General features: G+C 44.1%; 1 protein-coding gene across 16 annotated transcripts in view; it reads right to left on the reverse strand.

Moving 5' to 3' along the window:
- CELF2 (CUGBP Elav-like family member 2) overlaps positions 1-20,803 on the reverse strand; it is an 832,193-nt gene that overhangs the window by 9,652 nt on the left and 801,738 nt on the right. For 10 of the 16 annotated variants that reach the window (XM_019460830.2, XM_019460833.2, XM_019460824.2 and 7 more), the window contains 3 exons: positions 12,862-12,981; positions 5,692-5,889; positions 1,345-1,488 (listed from right to left, as the gene is read on the reverse strand). In XM_019460830.2, the coding sequence (XP_019316375.1) occupies positions 1,345-1,488; positions 5,692-5,889; positions 12,862-12,981 (462 nt within the window). Of the gene's footprint in view, positions 1-1,344; positions 1,489-5,691; positions 5,890-12,849; positions 12,982-20,803 lie in introns of all 16 variants that reach the window. The other 6 variants (XM_019460823.2, XM_053894977.1, XM_053894976.1 and 3 more) reach the window with 4 other exon arrangements.

The following is a 20,803-nucleotide window of genomic DNA, read 5'->3' on the forward strand; positions in this document are numbered from 1 at the left end:
GACAGCCTTTCCAGGTGGGTAAAAACAGTGACTTTCAGTGGTTGCCATACTAATTCCCCTAAACACAGAGGCTTCAGACCTTGCTGGTTGATAGCACAGAAATTAGAAAGGTGTTATATGATAATGGGGTTTTAGAAGCCGAAACATTGTCTTTAGATGAGCTGCCCATTACCAGTGAGACGGATCTTAAGTTTGAGTACCACCCCTCCCACCTCGCTGTTTTTGTTGATACCATTCACTTTCATTTGCGTTTCCACTGGTCTGTATCTATTTCGCTTTGTTTTGTACGGCTACTGCCTACTACCCACATGAATTACTAAACTGGAGGAATGATTCAGGCAAATGTTCTATTAAACTGGGCCACGACTTGTCAAGTGAATAATATATACTCTTAACATTCTGGCCTCTAAACCACTTTGGGGGCCCAGAAGGGTTCAAAAAGTAAAACACGAAATAGATTTAATGAATGCTGTGCTTTTGCTATGAAACATCAGAGCAAGTAGAGAGCGGGCCTTACTCTCTCAGGGAGGAAACACTGCCCCAGGAGGCAGGGTCTGGGCTCCTTGAGGAAGGAGGTCAAGCCACCGAGGACCTGAGTTTTCCAGCGTTCTCGGAATTCCTGTAACTCCTGTGCTCTGCCTCCACTCATTCAGTCCCTGCAGATCCTGTCATTGCAAATTCTGGCTCCTGAATCTCAGCACAAGCAGCATTTCACGTGACTGTGAAATACCTCCACGGCCTGCCCCGGGGCTCAAGGCGCTGTGGTGTGGTGGGCAGCGTAGCCCCAGGCCTGCTGTGACGGGATGTGCATTCTCGTGAGGGTTCGTGTGAGTGTACGTGGTGCTGAACAGGAGCCTCCCAGTACGACATGCTACCCAAAGCCACAGTGTCTGAATCCTACTGGACCCAGAAGGGCCTGGAAACCGTGGCAAAGGGTCTGTAGTGCCCTTCTGTATCAGGGTAGCCTAAACTACACTACAGTCTGTTAAGTGTGTTTCCATCTGCTAAAGCTGGCTTCAGACCTTGGGGCTTAAAGAAATTGCTGCTGCTCTATAGTGAAAGATGATTAGATGTATGGAGCAAGACGCTCTAATAGCACAGGATACAGCAATACCTAATGTACAGGCATTTAATTTCCCAGATCCTTTTTATATAGCCCCTACCTCTGCTTTTGATTACACGACTTTGCCCAATCTGCTTACATGGATCCAGAAAACCGGGAAACGGCACCACCCAGGGAAGGCCCTATCTGGACGTCTAAATGTTTGCCATTTACATTTTCCTTCCCATGACTCCTCACTTGGGAATGAACTGTGATATTCTGGCTTGGTTTCTTTTGCATACCAAAGCACTTGCTCAGATTGGTCTGTTTGTCAATGAAGACTTTAGCAGAGATAACATTTCCAAAAGGCATGAACATCTGCAGAATGTCCTGGTCTCCAAACTCCTGTGGAAGGTGGTAAATAAAGAGGTTTGCACCCTCTGGACCTAAAGAGGAAAAAGAAATCAGAGTAAGGTATTCTTCGCTTCTTAGTTCCCCAGGCCTCTTCTTAGGACTGCTTTAACAACAGGCTAAGCATGTGCCTTCCTCTCATACTAAAGGGAACGAAACAGATACATACAGGTCAAGTGCTGGTATGTCTTTCAAGATGGGAATCACCTTTCAGATGTTCCAATTTCCAGAGACAATGGTCTGTGGCTCATATTTGCTTAGGGCACATAGTTTTAGTCTCTTCTTCGTGGGGATGAGGGCGGCTGCCATAGGGTAGAGCTGGGGAGGAGAATGTAGGTGTGGGGTTTTCCCGGGTGGCTGTGTTTTTGTAGTATGTATATACTGTTTCTCGGGAGTTGAGAGTATCCTGTGTTTTCTAAGCAAATTGCAGCAATTTAGAGTAATGGATATAGCAGTAATGTTGCTTGGATTTCTCAATCATTTACCTAATTATCCATCCAGTTTTGATTTGCCAAATCTCTTAACACACAGTCTAATAATCATTTTTATTAGAAATGACTGGCAATGAGTCAAAGCAGGGAAAAATAGGTAGCTAGAGTTTCACAGGCGTGATAGGAATTATACCACTGGGGATTAGCCTTGGAAATGAACGCGCAAGGTGCCGACTCTAGTCAGAGACTGAACTCATCCAAGCTCCTCACGCTCCACTGTCACTTTCCAGAGAAACAAGAAGCAAGGGCAGAGAAGGGAAGGTCTTCCTAGCTATGCTGGTTAGAAAGGTAGGCTCTCCTAAGTGTCTTCCCGTGCACTCTCCCCTCTCTCTATAGCCACCTGCACAAGAACCATCTGAAGGTTAAAAGGAGCAAAAAAGGAAAAGGGGGGAATCTGAATGACCTGGTGGGAGGTACCCATCTTCTAATATATAACCAGCAAGAACACTTTGTAGGCTGAAGGCTGCCTGCGGTGGTTACAGATCTTCCCCCAGCTGGTTCTCAGAGGCCCCGGGGCTAGATGCCTCTAGGATGTTCCAAGTTCTGGGCCTGGTGTCCCCTGGAACCAGCACTGCCTGTGGGGCGGGGACAATATATGGGTCTACGAAAAGTAAAACTGGGGTAAAAGAACTTTGTGAAAATAAGAGAAACATCTTCATAAAGAAGAGTCAAACCAAGTTTCTTCCCACAAAACAGGAGTGTTCTAATGCGTAGGACTTGTCACAAGGAAGTCTTCTTGAGGCAAATGTCTAAAGCCACACAGGTGAAGCCTTTCTTATTTAAGTGCCAACGTGACCACTTTAATTTTCGGTGTCACAAGTTGCACGGACAAAGCCATGTTCCAGTGCAAGGAGGCAGTCTGTATTTAAAGGGACATGCTTGCAGGACTTAGGGCCCCACATGTTTCCTGGTTTAAAAAAATTCTTAAGCAATCCAAACTTAATATGGATAGATGTAAAACCAAAACAGTAGAAATGGGTGCTCTGAGTGGTACTATGCCAGGCACATCTTTTGCAATACGTATATTGGGCAAATCTGGTGCCATCCAGATTTCATATTCCTTCTAGATAAAAGATCCAAGTGTACAAATGAGGATTTAGGGGACCCACTTTGATCTGTGAAGTCATCTCAACTCCTGAAGCCTGGGGGAGAAATGCAGTTTAATGTGCTCTGACAGATTTACTGGCCATGCCTGGATAATCCTGGCATTCTAGAATGCTGGACATTCTGATTGTATCTGAGCCAGAGACGGGGACCAAGAAGATACAAAATGGTAATCTAAGGAGGTTTTGTCTTCTTATTCACTATTTTCTCAGGTAAAACTGCCACCAGCATCTCCTAGTGTATGACCCCCCCCCCCTCCCCGTTTTTTCTTTACCCAGCAACAGTTTGATTTTGCAAACTGCCAAAATTGTGAACACTAGAACAATTTGAGGGTTCCCCCTTTGTATCCACCTCTACGTGTAGTAAAAACCTGACAAGTCACACATTCCTTGGAGTTTCCTAGTACACATTATTTTTTACTTCCTAGAGTTGCTTACATGGTTGGCCCCAGCTGGGTGGTGCTCACATTTTGTATTTCTCATGGGGCACCTGGTCTAGCATGGAGTGCTGGGGTATCTGTGTCAGCCAGCCTACGCCCACCAGCTTTTGCTCAGGCATCCAGAGCCTCTACCTCTGTATGTGTATAAGTGAGAGACTTGCCTCCTGTAAATCAGGGAGGATGGGAAAGTATAAAGAAGGTCCTTTAGAAGGGACAGGAAAGGTGGTCAGTGTTCCTCATCAGCTTTCAGAAGATTTAGCTGGGCGAAATATCAAACCTACTTTAAAAAACAAAGCCAGCCTGGCTCACTTTCCTCTGGGAAAATATACACTAGGATACATGACTAAACACATCAACTTGATTTTCAACTCTCTTGACTAAAGAACAAAACTATGGAGTAGAAAGGCTAAAAATCTATTCAGTAGTGGAATTCACCTTTTTTCTTCTTCTTCCCCTTTCCAGTATAATGTGCCTTGAAAACAACAATTTAGGTAAAACTAATATTAAGATGGTTTAAATTTCTTGAGCACACATCACTGGGTGAGAAGAAGGTGATCAGAGGAGAGGCATGAGGAAGTGGGAAATGATTTAAAAACACTCAACAAGCCAAAAAACCCCACCAACCACAAAAATCAAGCACTGACCCTTGCTACTGGTAGGCCCGATACCTAAATGTCAATAATCCAGTGGGTGGCCATTCTTCATGTTAATCCCCAAGAGTGAGCTACTGCGCAGGCTATCCTGAAAACTCAAGGCGTGAACACCGGGGGCAGTGGAGGAAGTGTTTTGGGGCCTAGACTTCACCCTTGCACTGTTACATGCTGAGGCCACCGTGACTCAAGTTTTTCAGCAACAAGGGTTATGTGGCTTGCTGGAAGGCCCCGATGGGACAATGGAGAAGTGACTGGCATTCTCTAAAAATCATGTAGGGACCTGGCTTTTATGTTCTTTTCTGAGAACATTCTTATCTCATATACCCCTCCTACCACCCTTATTTGTCACTATTTGGGTAGTTAGACCCTGGACGAAGGGACCTCAGTGCAGGCTTTTCTTGGGGAAACAAGGCATATATGACGTGCAGTCTCCCCACACCTCGGGAGACACAGTGGACTGAACAGTTGTGCAGCTTTTTAAAAACCTACATTAACAGTCATAGCTGAGAGTAAAGAAACTTTCATCTATCTTTCACTTTTAACGATCTCTTAAGATTAGAAAAAAATCTTTTTTTACACATGAGTCTCTTTAAAGCTGTGTCCCTTTTAAGGTTCACTTTATAAAGTAAAACTATTCTATTTCTTGTAGAACACCAGATTTCAAGTCGAAGTTTGCACACAAGAATAGTTGGGAACTGTAGGGTGAGGATAAAGAAGGGGAAGAAATTAAAATGTCTTTAGTACTTCCCTACCGTAGCTTCTTCCCCCATACTGTAACAGGTCAGAAAGAGAATAAACATAATGTTGCAGATTTTGCTTTAAAGAAACCAAAAGGGAAAAAGACAAGCTGTCCCTCTCTGGACTGGCTCATGAACTATTTTACAATTAGCTTTAATTCATTCTTAGTATTAACTTCCTGATACTCAATTTGCCTTATTGGCAGAGGAGCAAGACAATCAGTCACTTAGTTACTTGCTCCGAGGACCCCTGATTAAACACGGACCCAGTTGATCCTAATGGTGGATCTGATCATCGCCCTGGAAAGCCTCGCCTACCGAGAGGCAGGCTACGCGGTCCCAGGGCTACTGGACGCTGAGAAACCCGGGACGTGCCTGAGAGTGCTTCGCCCACAGGAGACTCTCCGTTCACCCCCTGCACTCACGCGGAGTTGAGGTGTAAGGGGAGAAATCGTAGATGGTCCGCGCCGACTCGGGAAAGGGGGTTCCTGCAGCGTTTTGAGGACAGCAATTCCTAAGTGATTGCGTGTAAGGGTGCGGTGGGGGAGAAATCCATATTGGGAGGTAAATTAAAAGAACGAAAAATTCAAAGATAAACGGACAAGGCTGAACAGGAGGGGAGAGAAGATTCAAACCAATGGTTTAGGCCTGTTAAGTTTCTTAAAAGGAAAAAAAAAAAACAAAAAACCCAAAGACCCGAAAAAAAAGAAAACCACCACAAACCCCAGGAAGGACAGAAGTACGCTAACTGCCCTCTCGTGACGCCGGCCCCATCTAGCTTCTCCGAAGGCCCGCGCCCGGGCCGGGCACCTACCTTCCTTCTGGCTGCCCGCGGCGCTCTGCTGCTGCAGCAGGCTCTGGCTGTACAGAGTGGGCAGCGCCGCGGCCGCGTACTGCTGGATCCCTGAGTAGGCCTGCGTGAGGGCGTCCATGGTGCCCGCCGTGCCATTCGTCAAGCCCGTGGCGCCAAGTCCTCCGTTCAGAGCCGCCATACCTGAGAGCATTTGAGCAACTTTACAAAAAACCCAACAATAGAGAAGAGAAACAGCACTTTTCATTAGTGCTTTCCAAAGGAAGTTAGAGAATCATTTGACACACGTACAACAGCAAGTGCATGCAGCCGGCACACCAGTGAAACCGACACGGAAGGAAAAACGCAACGATGCAGGAATACATCAGCATGAGGGTAAACAGACCACGCCCCCCAAAGCCCCCTGAGCAATGACACCCTCACTCCCTAAGGCCAGCGATCAAAACTCACAGAGGCACTACCGACAGACAACACGTCTCCATTCCATGCGCTGTGCTACTGGCAAGTCCCGCTATGTTTTTGAAATGAAAGCCTCCTTGGAGCTTAGAAGCGTGGAAAAAAACATTAGTGACAGAGGCTTGTAACATCTGTACACTTCAGTCCACCTCCTGGGCCCTCTGAAGGGCCAGGGGAAGGCTCACGGGTTGGAGGAGAAAGGGGTAAAACTGGTGTCCCTAGGCCATCTGACGAGACGGTCCTGGAGGCCAGCTCTGTCCTCGGTGAGCCAGCGTGCGGGCAGTGCCCTTCCGGCTCTACGAAACAGCGGAGGGATGGTGTCAAGGAGGAGGACCTCAGGGAGAATACGCAAGCTGATCAAGAATTAAGGCGAGGAAAAAATGTGGACCCTTACTCTAATTGCAGAGAACCAAAGCTGCTTACGTGGTACCAGGGGCTCAAAAAAGAACGGGGCCATCTTTAGCAGCGAGCAGACGCGTGTACGCGTGCAAAGGTTTATCAGTGCCCACGTAACCGGAGTTTCTACCCACGAAGGAGCTCCAGGTCCTGTTTTTCAGTTAACTGAAGGGATACTCGTGTCTGTAAGCTGGATCTTGGCCAGTAACGGATGGGAACTGGATGCTGTCCAGCACCTTTTTCTTGGATCCTGGCTGCTCTTTTGCTCTGTTATGGTTGCTGACTGTGCCACATTTTCCCTGAATACGGAGTCAAAACAAGCAATACTTTTATAGAGTGTTAACTTTCATATGAACTCAGGAAATGGAAGAGGTGACATCATAATTGCTTTTAGTTCCCTGTGCGACTGAGACATTAAAAAGAAAAGGTTTCTGGGAAGAAATTATTGAAAACATTAATGAAACACTTGAACGGATTAGGGCTATTGATTAGGGCTGTTAAAACACCTGAGATGACTAACTGAAAAAAAGTGGTAAGAAGTCTAATGAGGATAGAGGACTAAGGATGCTTAGAAATTATACAGAGGAATCCAACACTAGAATCATGTCACCATCCATCAGTGCTCCTGCCTGCCATCCACAGGGGACAGAGCAGGTGGGGAATGTTCTTACTCTCGACACGACTCTGTTATTCTGATAACTTCATCTCTTAGGTTAGAAGGACTACATACAAGATAGGAGTCAGACCATGGCCTCACAGCAGAAGAAATGCGTAGCGCCTCAGGCCTGGTATTCTCTGGGGGGTGGGGGGCTTGAGGAGACACAGTGGGCCCTGGGAACAATTACCAAGCACAGTGTCCTCAGTACAGACACGGCACTGGGCTGGGGTGCTGAGGAGAGTCTGAAGCACAGGAGAATGGAATAATAAGCCTGCAGAGAGGAAGTCCTCGCAGGCAGATCTAGCAAATTCAAATTAGGCAAAAAAGGTCTTGGCCAGCAGAGGTCCTGGGGACTGTGCTTGAGGTTTCTTATTGTGAAGGAGTCTGTTCTCTTAATTTTTTTCAGTCATGGAAATAAATACTGTTAAAGAGCTTAGAACTAGTGCGGCCTCCTAATTAATCCCTCAAGACACCAGCTAATCCCATTTACCTCACCCAGGCTTCTGTCTTCCACCCCTGCTATTCTTACAGCTGCCAAAGGGCTGGGGGGGGGATTTCTCTTTTCTCCTCCGGTCTTATTTTATCCTCACCTCCCAACATTGGTGTGAATGCAAAGAAACATCGGTGTTTCTTTTCTAGAGAGGTGGGAGGCTGTAAAATAACTCCGGAAGAGCTGGGCACAGTGAAGTGCCCTGTGTTTCATTTCTGTCAGGCTGTTAACAGGCGCTAGGGATACAAGTGGTCGCGCCACGTGGCCCGGCCCTCCAGAAAGCCGGATTCCCGTGTAGGGGGAAATTCTAGTAAGAGTGAGTGGTGACCCTGCGCTCTACCTACACCAAGGGTGCATCACAGCCCGCAGGGCCGCGTGGAGCACAGCCGAAGACCAGCTCGGCTGCCATCCATGTCTCCGAGTCCCCTTGCTGTCACTGGGAACAGAGCGCTGCCACTTGCTGGTACCCGGTCAGCTAAGGGCCTTAAGAGTTTGCCGGCCCTGCCGCGTAAGAGCCTTCGGAGTGCCTTCCTTCGTAGTTTCCGAGGCCCAGCTTCTCCAAGAGGTGCTCCTTCGCTGCAGTGGTCTTTGGTGCCCCTGACTCCCTCCTTCTGTGGCACGGGATTTTTTTTTCCTTCTTTCTTTTTAGTCATCCAGGTTAGAAGAATTTTCTTCTCTTTCCTCCTTTTCGCCAATTGTTCCCCCCCCCCCTTGAAACACAGAAGCAGAATGAACTTCAGTGCTCCTGAAAGACCGGATGGGTTTCAGGACCAGCACTGTTGTGAGGCTTCCGGCACATTGCCGCTGTTCTGCCTACACTTCACAGTGGTTGCCTGTGTTTTTGGACTAGATCTCAGGGCAGATCTGCTTTCTGAAGGGTTGGCTTGCTTCAACTGATTCGATGCACGTGGGAGGTAGCCGTGGCCGGCTTGACCTGCCTGAGGTGGGGAGGGAAACGGTATCAGAGGCATCAAGCAAAGGGGGTGTTGATGTCAAAGAGGGGACTAGCAAGGGCTCTCCGGCTTGGGGCTTTCCTTCTTCATGGTAAAACCACCCTTTTGAGCAAAAAATAAGTGTCATAATTCTGACAGGTACAAGTGCAGTGAGAATATTTAAAACCAAAACTATCCTGGAGATTCTGGGGGTATGTGGTTGTCAAAGACAAGGTACAAGAAGTAATTGATTACCTTGTAGAATTTGAAAAAATCACCCAGGGAAGATTTATATTAAATAATTATTCTGTCAAAGATAACACCTGTCAATTCAGCTGCTGGTATCTGATTACATGTAAAAACTGTGGGCAGTAGAAACAGAAGTTTGAAGAAAGTTAAATTGAATAAATGCTTCCCCTTAAAAGAGTAGGGATTTTCTTTCAAAAAGCCAAAAGGATCGATCATTTCATCCCGTTTAATCTAAATTCCCACGCATGCTGTTTGGATGAGGAACAAAATGACAGGTGTGGCAACCTCAACAAGGGGAGGTCTCTGCGAATGGACAGCAAGGTCTGTGCATACCCTGCCTGTGAGATGCTTTAACTCTCCAAAGGTCCTCAACTGAGGGGGACCTGAGGAGCTGTGAGACGCCTGAGTAAATCTCTGCAAATGACACAGAAGGACCCACCAGTATGAGCAGGAGCACTTTTGGTAGCCACTGAATGCCACCATGGCATTGATGGTACTGAAGGCAGAGGCAGAAGTGCCCCTCCCCCCCCCCCGCAAAAGGGCAAAAGTGAGGAATGTATTAATATATTCCTGTAGGTTTATAATCTATTTCCTGGGATGTTTTCCTTGCTGTAGACAAGATATACATCCTCCTAAGCTGCAAGCTGATGATAAGAAGTGTAAAATGTCTAGAACCATGGTAGAGGAGTATGAATATGCACTTAGCGGCATTTATATGTGTGTTTGTGTTATTATGGTCACAAGTGTGTATGAAGTTGTATGTGCCTATATACGTATGTACCTATGTACATTTCACATATTCCAAGAATACAGATTAAGAGAGTGATTTTATAATGCATACTTAAGAGTGACAAGCCAGAATAATATGCCCCAAACATCTTTTCTCTCCTTTACATAACATACGGTTGACTCTTGAACAAGTGGGGGTTCAATTGAAAGTCTCTGTGTGTTAATTTTTCTCCCCCAAAACTTAACTACTGATAACCTACTGTTGACCAGAAGCTCTTACCGCTAACATAAATAACACATATTTTGTACATTATATGTATTATACACCGTATTCTTAAAATTTAAGAAAATCATAAGGAAAATGACTACACATTGTAGGATCCTAGTTACTGTATTAATTGACAGAATTCTGCATATAAGTGGACTGCACATTTCAAACCTGTGTGTTCAAGGACCAAGTATTTCCACAAACACTATTCATCAGGTACTTGTGCCTGATTATATTCTAACGATCCTAATTTTAAGGGCTGTATGCTAAGCCATTTGGAAGAACGAGGTTGATTGGAACAAGGAAAAATAAGTGTGTCACCTGACATACATTTAAATAGAGTCAGACACAGACTTTTGGGCGGTTGTGTCTACAAAAAATATCTTCTTCGTCTTAGCTTAGATCTTAATACACAAAACATGCCTGGAGAACCCTCAGATAATCCAGAAGTGAATCACCCACATTCCTTACTTATGATCTTGACAATTTCTGCTTTTAGCTTTAGGGTTCAACTATATTTTTTAGCCCCTCCATTCATGAATGTACGGAGCAAGGAAAGGGACATCAAACTTGAACACTTTAATTTAGCTTCTTTTCTTCAACCCCAAAGTTTATTTTAGGAGGAGTGAAGTGAAGTGAAGTGAAAGGGGTAAAATTTATAGGAAGATGAGTTTGGGAATTAATTGGATTCCGTCTACCTACATTCTCCTGGCTCCCTGGTCCCTGGGAAAGAGGACTGTATTCAGACAGCCAGAGAATTCTTTCAGTACCAAGTAACTGTTCCTGGGATGGAGTAGGGTAGGAAACAGCAATGATATGGAAACTGTGGCCAACTATTTCAGAAGCTGCCTCTATTCTGGTACCCATTTCTTGAGTACCTTCTCTGAGAATTTTCCAGTAGGACAGGTAGCATCATCATGTCTGTTTAGGCAGAATAGTCTGAAAGAGGACACTATATATTTTGGGTTTTCCTTGGTATTTGAAAAGAAACAAATATCTGCTCCAAGCCAACGTTGGGATTGTTAAATAGCTCTGTGCTAGTAACACTTACCGGATCAGAAGGAATGTGGTTTTGTTTGTTCATGGTTTTTGGTTTAATTAAACACTTTTCCTGGTTCACACTGTTTGGTAGGGACTGTTCAAAATGAGACACATTTTTAACTCCCCATGAACTATACATACCTGTATTACTCCAATTGCAAACAATTTAAAAAACAAAACAATTTAATAAGCCTGTTGTCCTTGCCAGAAGCAACATCTGTATGACACAGACCCCACACAAGAACTAGTCATAGTCTTGGGCATTCAACACAGTCCCTCTATAGTCCCTCATGGTAACGATGGGAAAATACCAGCAAAGCACAACAGACGAGGATGGAGAGAGGTGGACACACGGACCCGAGGACAACACACAGCAGTCATGAGCACGTGCTGAGGAGGACAGCCATTCCCACTGGCCTGTTACTTTGCAGACCAAGGACAGGACAGGCAGGCGATCAAATCAAAGTCCTTGTTTTAGGGGAACTAGGTCCTGGGGCAAGAGAAGCAGCATGAAGGGATGTGTGTAAACACCCATGTCTGCAACCAAGGGGGAGGAAGTGGGTTGGAGCATCTGCAGAACAAGGTCAGAAACAGGAGTAAACGTGATGAGGGCTCCTGGGCTGCTGGAGGTGGGCAGCTGGAGGCCGTTTTACTGGAATAAGACATTCTGTTGTCACGTGACTGCCACTTCATATGCTATTTGCTAATCAAGAGCTATCATATCTAGAAAGAACGATCCCCCCACCTTTTTTTTTTTGGCCTACAGTCAGATAAAACTCATTCCCAATTTTTGTTTGTTTTTCCCAGAGCATCTGAACAAAAGTGTTTATTAAAACTTGGAAATTTGATGAGGTCTAGATTTTTTGTTATTGTTTTGCTGAAAAAAAATGGTAGTATCTGATCACCCATTGAAAACTGCTCACTTGTTGAGTCATGGGGTAAACTAACTTGCCAGGGACCCTTTCTTAAAGCTTGAAGCAGGCAGGTGCTGTGTTGCCTGCACTGCATGGTAGGTAACTGGGCCCCCAAATCAGAAATCAGATTTGCTCTGGGCTCTCCTGGGCCTGGCTACTCTTGACTCAGGACTGAACTGAGGGAAAGGCAAACGAGATGTCCCTTCTGTGCGTGGAGGGTCAGTTCTCCCCAGTGTAGGAGCCAGTGCCGAGCACAAGCTTAAAACATGACTTTATCCCCCACAGCTCTAACGTGGCAGAAACGGGCAGGCTGTGTGGGACGGAACCTGGAGCTCTCCAGGGAGTCCCTGGGTTTTGGGCTGAAGTACTTCTGGAAGCGAGTCGCCTCACCCTGGCTCAACCTGCCATGGTGACATGAGCCTCTTGAGAGATGAACTGCTGTTGAGTGAGCCCTGTCTGTGAGCGCTTAAAGACTCCACACGGTACCACCGCCAGCCGGGGCCTTTTCCACTCAGCCTCATTTCCTCCTTTCCAAGGCCTCGTTCTTCTCTATATAGGTCATCAATCTTTAGAGCAAGAGGGTACCGATAAAATCGTCTAATCCAGAACTTCCAGTTTTCAAATGGGACTCAAGCCTGGGGTGGGCGGGCAGTGATTTGCTGAGGTTTCTGCAGGTGCCTGCCAGATTTGGAACTGGACCCACGTGTCCACTTTTCTATAAAAACACACTGCCTCTCAGAAGAAGAGAACCAAAGCACGCCCCTGTGAAAGCTGCAACTAGCTGTCAGCCACAGAAACCTACGAGTGAACGCACACACGTTCTGCGGATTAGAAAAAAGCCGGGGCGACGAGGGCTGGGTACCTGTGAGGCAAAATGAATGTAGATCGCATGTGCCTGGCGGGGTATGTGCTCCTCCATCCCAAGCTTTAGTTCTCCCTGTTACGTATCCTTTGCGGTTCAGGGCTGGCTGACCATTTTCTGGGGAGAATTTGGGGGAAGGCTGTCCACCAGAGCAGCAAATACTCACTGTTTATGGTACCTGCTAGTGCATTAATATTATTCAGTCCGACAGTGGCTCCCGCCAGCCCTTGCAGAGTCCCAAGAGAGGTCAGAGAATTCATGGCCGCACCAGCACTGGAGTTGGGGGTTGAAGCAGCCACTGAAAAACAAAACAAGACAGGAAAACGGGGAGAGAAAACACAAGATGAGTGAAGGCCAAGTGGCCCGGAAAGTCATCGTCCTCTCCACAGCAGCTGGAGCCGGGGGCTGAACTGCGAGCCACGCGTAACGCTTCCCATCGGAGAGACACAAGTGGGGCTGTGCTTGGGGGCAATCCTGGCGGTTAGGTTTGGTGATTCAAGTAAGCCATCACAGCTCTGTTCGGCCAGTAAATATGCTCACTGCTCGTTAGTGGGGGTGAATCGGCAAACAGGAGGCCGTCTTCTGGGTAGGCTGCCCCCCACACCCCCCACCAGCCACAGGAGGGCAGCCTCAGTCCTGCAGGCCGAGGCCTTCTCCTGTTCACCAGTGACTGGCACAGAAGGGGGTAGGGGGTGGGAGTGAATGGCAGTCCTTGGTTTTCTCACTGTTTCTGCTTCAGACTCGGCATTTTCTTTTCTCACTGAAATTCTGGGAAAAAAAAAAAAAAAAAATCCTACATCTTCCTGAATTTTACAGAAGACTTCAGGGCCCAGGCAGTGGTGGTAACAGGGTGAGGAGTGGTAGGAGACAAAACCATTTTGCTCCAAACTCTCTCTTACCCCCCAGCCTTTTAGGTAACAGCTTTACTGACAGATCACTCACATGCCATAAAATTTGGCCCTTGAAGCATGCAAGTCAGTGGTTTTTAGTATGTTCGCAGTTATCCAGCCGCACCACCATCTAACAGAATATTCTTACCCCGAAAAGAAAGCCATCCTTGTTAGCTATCATTCCCTGTTCCCCCCACCACTTCCTGTCTCTATGAATTTGCTTAGTCTGGATATTTCATGGAGGTGGAATCACATAATTTGTGATCTTTTGTGACTGCTTCCTTCCCTTAGCAAGACGTTCTCAAGATCCCTCTGTGTAGGACGGGTCAGGATTTCATAGCAGAGTAATACTCTGCTGCATGAAAACACTGCATTTTGTGTATCCATTCATCAGTTGTGGACATTTTGATAGTTTCAACTTTTGGGCTAGTATGAACAATGATGCTATGAACATCTGTAACAGAAGCTTTTGCATAGCCATAAACTTTGATTTTCATTTGAGTACACACACACACACACACCCCACACCCAGGAGCAGGACAGCTGGCTAAGATGATAACTTCCTGTTTAACATTTGGAGGACCTGCTGGACTGTTCTCCAGAACAGCTGCACTCTCTGTCCCTTTTACACCATTACATAATGGTGTCTGTAAGTAGTATGTCACGTGTCTTACATTTGTATACACTTGTACAGCTTCACACTCCTCTGACTTTTTCCAGGGACATCACTTTGCTTTATCCTGGTGATGGAGGTGAAAGCTGAACTAAACTCTGACCAGCGCTAAAAGCAGCACCTGGTCCTTTTCTAGCTGTGAGATCCAGGACAGCCAGGAACTTCATCCATCTCCTGGAATGTTCCTGCTCAGCGGGAGCTCATCCTTCCTCTGCCTTCAGAAACCACAAACAGCACTGCTTGAAAAGCACCTTGCTTGGGATCCCTTTGGGATGAGGCCAGATCAAATGCCTAAAAAATGAATTCCTCACCTTGTCACATTTCAGTCCATGTAGGCCATTAGCTTCTCACACCTCATAATGCATATCTCTTTTTAAAAGAAAATGATATATAATCCAGTGTCTTTAGTCCTTTTGTTATTATGAAACTTTTCAAATACACAAGAGAAAAACATGACAAACTCCCATAAACTCATAGCCACATTCTAGAATATTTGAGAAGCAATTTAATCTTTTTTTTTAATTTTTAAAAACATTTTATTTATTTTTGAGAGAGACAGAGTACAAGGGGGGGAGGGGCCGAGAGAGAGGGAGACATAGAATCTGAAGCAGGCTCCAGGCTCTGAGAGTCAGCACAGAGCCTGATGCGGGGCCTGAACTCGTGAACCGTGAGATCATGACCTGAGCCAAAGTCGGATGCTTAACGGACTGAGCCACCCAGGCGCCCCTTCTCAATCTCTATTTTAAAGCCAATTTCAGACCTTCTGTTGTCTCTCCCCTATATACTTCAGTATGCAACTCTAAAAACTGTGGACATTTTTTTAAAAACTCAAAACCAGTATTACACCTCACAAAAATAACAGTAATTCCTTGGTTTTATTATGTAATAACACCTTGTTTAGGATTTTTTTGTCTGTGTACATGAGTATGATTGGCATTTATTTTCCTTCCTGTGTGTCTTTAGTTTTGCTAATAAGCTTTTGCTAACCTCATCAAATGACTCAGGCAGTGTCTTTATTTTTGCATTTTCTGGGATAAACTGTAAAAGATGGCAATTATTTCTAACTTCAGTGTTTCATAGAATATGCCAGTAAAAATGATGTGGACTTGATATTTCTTCATGGGATGATTACGTTTCCTTAATAACTAAGATTGTTCAACTTTTCTTGTTCTTCTCTAATCAGTTGTATTCAGTTATAGCTTTCTAGGAACTTATGTATTTAAGTTTTCAAGTTTATATTGGCAAAAATTATTCATAACATGCTCTTAAATAAATGTTTAAAATCAGGAACATTTACAATTAAGTCCTATTTCTTTGTCTGCTTGTGCTGTCCGTTACTGAGAGAAGCATGTGAAAATCTCCCACTGTGGTAATTTCAATTTCTCCGGGTAAATATGGACATTTTTTGGAATACATCTTGAAGCTATGTCACTGCTTGTGTAGATGTTTGTAAATTATTGTATCTTGTGGTGCAATCAACTTTTTGTGGCAGCTCTTATTTCTAGTTTCTTCTTAAAGTCTGTTTTGTATGATAAAAAATAAAAGCATCAGATTTTTTTGGTTATTTGCATGATGTATCTTTTACCATCGTTTTGCTTTTTTGTCTATTTCTGCTCTATCTCTTATAATCAATATGTAAACAGGTTTTAAAAACTACAGCCTAATAATCTAACAGTCTTTCAGTAGAAATGTTTAAATTTTGTGTTGTATGTCCTGCCTATATTTTTTCCTCTTCTTTCTTGCCTTCCTTCTTAGGACTATTATTTACTTTTTTTTCCCCATTCCATTTCCCCCTCTACTACTTTGGAGGTAATGTATATTATTTCTATTCTTTTATATATTACCATAACAATTTTAACAAACATAACTTATGAAAATCAAAGGTAATCATTACCTTTATTTCTTGCCAGAACATTTGCGAGAATGTTTCTCCATCTGTGGACTTTTAAGGACAATTTCTAGAGATTTTAAGTGGTTGACTTTTACAGTTTTTACCAGTAATGGTGGTTTCACGGGGTAAAGGGTTCACAGGTATCCTCACATTACCATTCTAGAAGTATTCCCCTGGTGTCACCTAAAATTGTGTGAAAGTTCTTCAGGCTTTTATTACTGGCTTCGAATCAGAACACACATGAGGGATAGTTTTCACCCCTTACTCACTGGCACAGCAGTGTGGGAAGGGCTATTACATGGAGACACTAGATTTAAGTCTCTTTTTCCATGGGAAATAGCCCAGAAAGGAGGACTTCTGTTTCTGGCAGTTTATTGGTCTAGGTGATCAGAGAGACTCGGGGGGGCAGTAAACACCAAAAGAGTAACAAGCACTGTAAAATATCTTTTAAATTATTGCTAATCATATCAATAGTAATGTAAGACAGATTAGGACGTGGTGCTGAGGTAAATTAACTGTCAACTTAGAACATCCAACAAAAATATATTTCGGAAACTAGGACAAAATAAATAATTGTCACATAAAAGCTAAGACTTTTTAACCAGTGGACCCTCACTAAATGTTCTGTTGGATAGGATTCAAACTAAAGGAGAAATGATCCCAGATGAAAGAAGGAATAATAAAGCAAAGGAAGTAGAAATTATGCAGGCAGATTTAAATAAATGCTATTTATATAAAGTTACAGTGTACTGGGATGAAACACACTGGAGCTAGAACTGCAATACATGACAATGTGAATACACCACACATGGGTTGGGAGAGAAGCTCTTCTGAATTAAACTAGTTTCTTCTTCTTTAGCCCTCCCGCCTGCCTGCCTGCCTGCCTGTCTTCCTTCCTTCCTTCCTTCCTTCCTTCCTTCCTTCCTTCCTTCCTTTCCTTCCTTCCTTCCTTCCCTCCCTCCCTCCCTCCCTTTTTGAGAGTAAGTGGGGGAGGGTCAGAGAGAGAGAGAATCTCAAGCAGGCACCATGCTCAGTGCAGAGCCTGACTTGGGGGCTTGATCTCACGACTGTGAGATCATGACCTGAGCTGAAATCAAGAGTTGGCTGCTTAACTGACTGAGCTACCCAGGTGCCCTTCAGTGAAAGTATCGTAAGGTCCTTGAAAGAAGAAATTCAGGTAAATCTGCAAAATCTCAGAACGAACAGCAAGAGTCTGTGGCATTTGAGCCACAACCTGCTCCCTCCCTTTCAGCTGCTCCTCTCCCACTTCCCCAAGGTCAGTGTATGTAATGGAAGCTCAACTCCAGGTGGTTGTGGCCAAGGAGCTAAGGGCTTCTTCTCCCCACAGGTCCAAACGTAGGACTATGGTTTCTCCCAGGGAAGGGCAGGCCACTGGCATTTTTAACCACACCCCTGGCTCTGTCTTATGGAAGCTCTGTTCTGGGCCAGGAAGTGTGGGAGTCCTGTCCTCAAAGTAGCCTCTGCTCACTGAGCAGGCACCAGAAACTGTTTGAGAGGGTCCAAATACTGTACTTAGCAGACAAAGACATCAAAACAGGTCCTATAAATATGTTCAAAGAACTAAAGGAAAACATGCTTAACGAAAGGTACGATGACAAAGTTGCATCAAGCAAAGAATACCAATAAAAAGGGAGATATTATAAAAATGAACAAAATGGAAATTCTAGACTTGAAAGGTAAATTACAGAAATGAAAAATTCACTGTGGGGGCTCAACACTAGATTTGAAAAGGCAGAATAACAAATGAGTTTGGAGAATGATGTAGATCATGCAGTCTGAAAATCAGAGAAAACACAATGAATAAAAAGGAACAGAACGTCAGAGGTGTGGCATGCCATGAAATACAAGAGTATACAGATACTGGGGGTACCACGAGCAGAGAAAAGAATAGAAAAAATAACGACACAAGGACTGAAAAGTTCCTAAACGTGACAAAAAGCATTCATCTATATATCCAAGAAAGTCAACAAACTACAGGTAGGATAATAGAAGAAGATCCACACCCAGACATGTGATAGTAAAAATACTGAAAGCCCAAGATGAAGAAAAAAAAATCTTGCAAGGAGAGAGAGGACAACATGACTCATCATGTATAAGGGGATCCCAAGAAGATTAACACCTGGCTTCTCAGCAGAAACAGTGGACCAGAAGGTGGCAGGGCACACTGCAAATGCTGAAAGGAGTAAAACACTATGAAGTAAGAATTTTATATCCAGCCGAACTATCCTCGGTAAACAAGGGAAAAATAACATTTCTAGATGAACAAAAACAGAATGTGTTGCCAGCAGTCATTGTATTACAAGAAATATGAAATCAAGTTCTACAGGCTGAAAGCAGATAACCCAAGACAATAATTCAAATCCCTACACACATACACACGCATAACACCAATAAAGGTAATTATGTGGATACTTATAAAAGACTGTATAGTTGCATTTTTCTTTTCTTCTCTTAATTGATTAAAAAATCAATTGCCTAAAGCAGTATGTATATTAATTGTATCACTGAGCCTCTAATATACAGAAATATATTTGACATTTTAGGCACAAAGGAAGTGGGTAGGGGGACAAAGTTGTATTACAGTGAGGAAATTATACCAGACAGTAACCACAAGAAGAGATGAAGAGAACTGGAAATGATAAATAAGGAGGTTATAAACAAACTCTACAGATACATGTATATGCTCTCCTTTTTCTTTCAGTTCATTTAAAATATATAAAGTAATAATTATAACTATAGGTTAAGTTTATAACATACAAAGACATAATATGTATGTAAATAGAAAAAAGGGGAGGAAAGGAGAGTTATGTATAGGAGGCATGTTTCTGCATCTCATAGGCATTAGGTTAGTACATATCTGAAGTAGGTTCTGATAAGACAGGATATATGTTGTAAACCCTAGAGCAACCACTAAGAAAAGAAAATTCAAAAATATGGAGGAAAATCACTGAAGAAATTCAAACATTATACTAGAAAATATTCACTTAATGCAAAATAAAGCCACAAAGGAGAAACAAAAACAACTGAAATACACAGAAAGTGAAAAGTAAACTTATGTCACATATAAATGCATCCTGATGATATTAAATGTGAATGAAGTAAACAATCCAATCAAAAGGTAGGGATTGTTAGACTGGCTTAAAAAATTATAAAACAAAACCTAGCTGTCTGTATTGCTTATAGGAGGCACACTTTAGATTCCAAGACACAAATAGGTTGAAAGTAAAAGGATGGAAAGATATATACCATGCAAACAACAAACTATACGCTATAATGAGACAGAAGAGTTTTGCATCAGTTTCAGAGAGAAAAAGAAAAGTGGGTCAACTGCTTGCATTGAAAGGACCTTGATACACTTCTATGAACATCTGTGTCTTTGTCCGGATGAAATACAGCTCATAAGAGAACACTACTACCAGTGGGTACGTCAGAAAAGAGTGCTCATTTTATTCAGCACTCTTTTTCTTTATGCCCTCAGACTCTTCACTGAGATCTTTCAGAAGGGAAAGAAAGGGATAGAAAGGAATAGGATAAGGAGAGCAGATATTCCTCAGACGGCACAGGAAATGATGGAGATGTGGAAATGAAACAAACTGGGATAAGGTGTGGAGGGAGTCAGCCGAGTAATGGATCAGAACAGTCTCTCATTCATCTGAGAAACACAAGCTACCTTTATCAGAAAGGCCTCCAACTCCATTGCTGCACACATCACTGATGAAGCAGAGGTGCCAAAGCACTAAGGTCAATGACCTGGAGAAAGTGCCTATCAGTTAGGGACACCAGCACATTCCTAGAAAGACTTATGACACCAGTCGTCATGCTGCTGTGGAGTATTCACTGCTAGTGCTGGAGAGGAAATACATGACCGGACCTTAATACCTCAGTGTCTGCAACTTACATTTTCCAGACCTTGTTTACAGCACAGACCTCATTAGTCTCTAATTCTTTCTGCTGCTCCCTGGCTCATCACCCTGCATCTCGAGATCTCTGGTGGCAGAAGAGGATCATGCAAGTTGGGTTAGCATAGGCAACCCGGGGAAGGACAGGAGAAAGCTTCCAACATGGCCTCACAGACACCACAAAGTGAGACTACTGCTCTAAGCAACAAACCATTACAATCTCATTACCCCCGTTTACAGACAGAAAACCGGAGTCACAATGGGGCTGTCGTTGAGACTGAGTGCTCTGGACTCAACCTTTCCTCTTCTCCATAAGCTTCCATTTCAGCATTTTTAAATGGGAGAAAAAAGAACACCCAACTTAAAAGGTTGTGAAGATTGAGTAGGGTGATCTAGGTAATGAACCTGGCACAATGGTACCATCTGGGGACTTTCAGATCATAGTCCATTACTGGGTACACACCGAACTGAGGGGACAAACCTACGTAGGACATGTCTTGTAAAACAAGGAAGGAGGTAAGCTTCTCTCCAATCTCTGCCTACACAGCTTCAGTTACTGATGACTGGATGGCCATTGGTCCTGTTTCTGCTGGCTGACCCTCCTCTTCCTCACCACCAGTCACAGAGAAAAGCCTGTGTGCAGGGCCCAGGCCCCTCTCCCTCTTCAGCAGCCATGTCAGGGACTACGGGCCGTAGATGCGGCCTGCTTGCACTCACCCAGGGAAACCCAGAACGGCCACGGGCAC

This window comes from Panthera pardus, unplaced genomic scaffold (assembly GCF_024362965.1).
Source record: "Panthera pardus isolate Hobbes unplaced genomic scaffold, ASM2436296v1 HiC_scaffold_6, whole genome shotgun sequence".
NCBI lineage: Eukaryota > Metazoa > Chordata > Mammalia > Carnivora > Felidae > Panthera > Panthera pardus.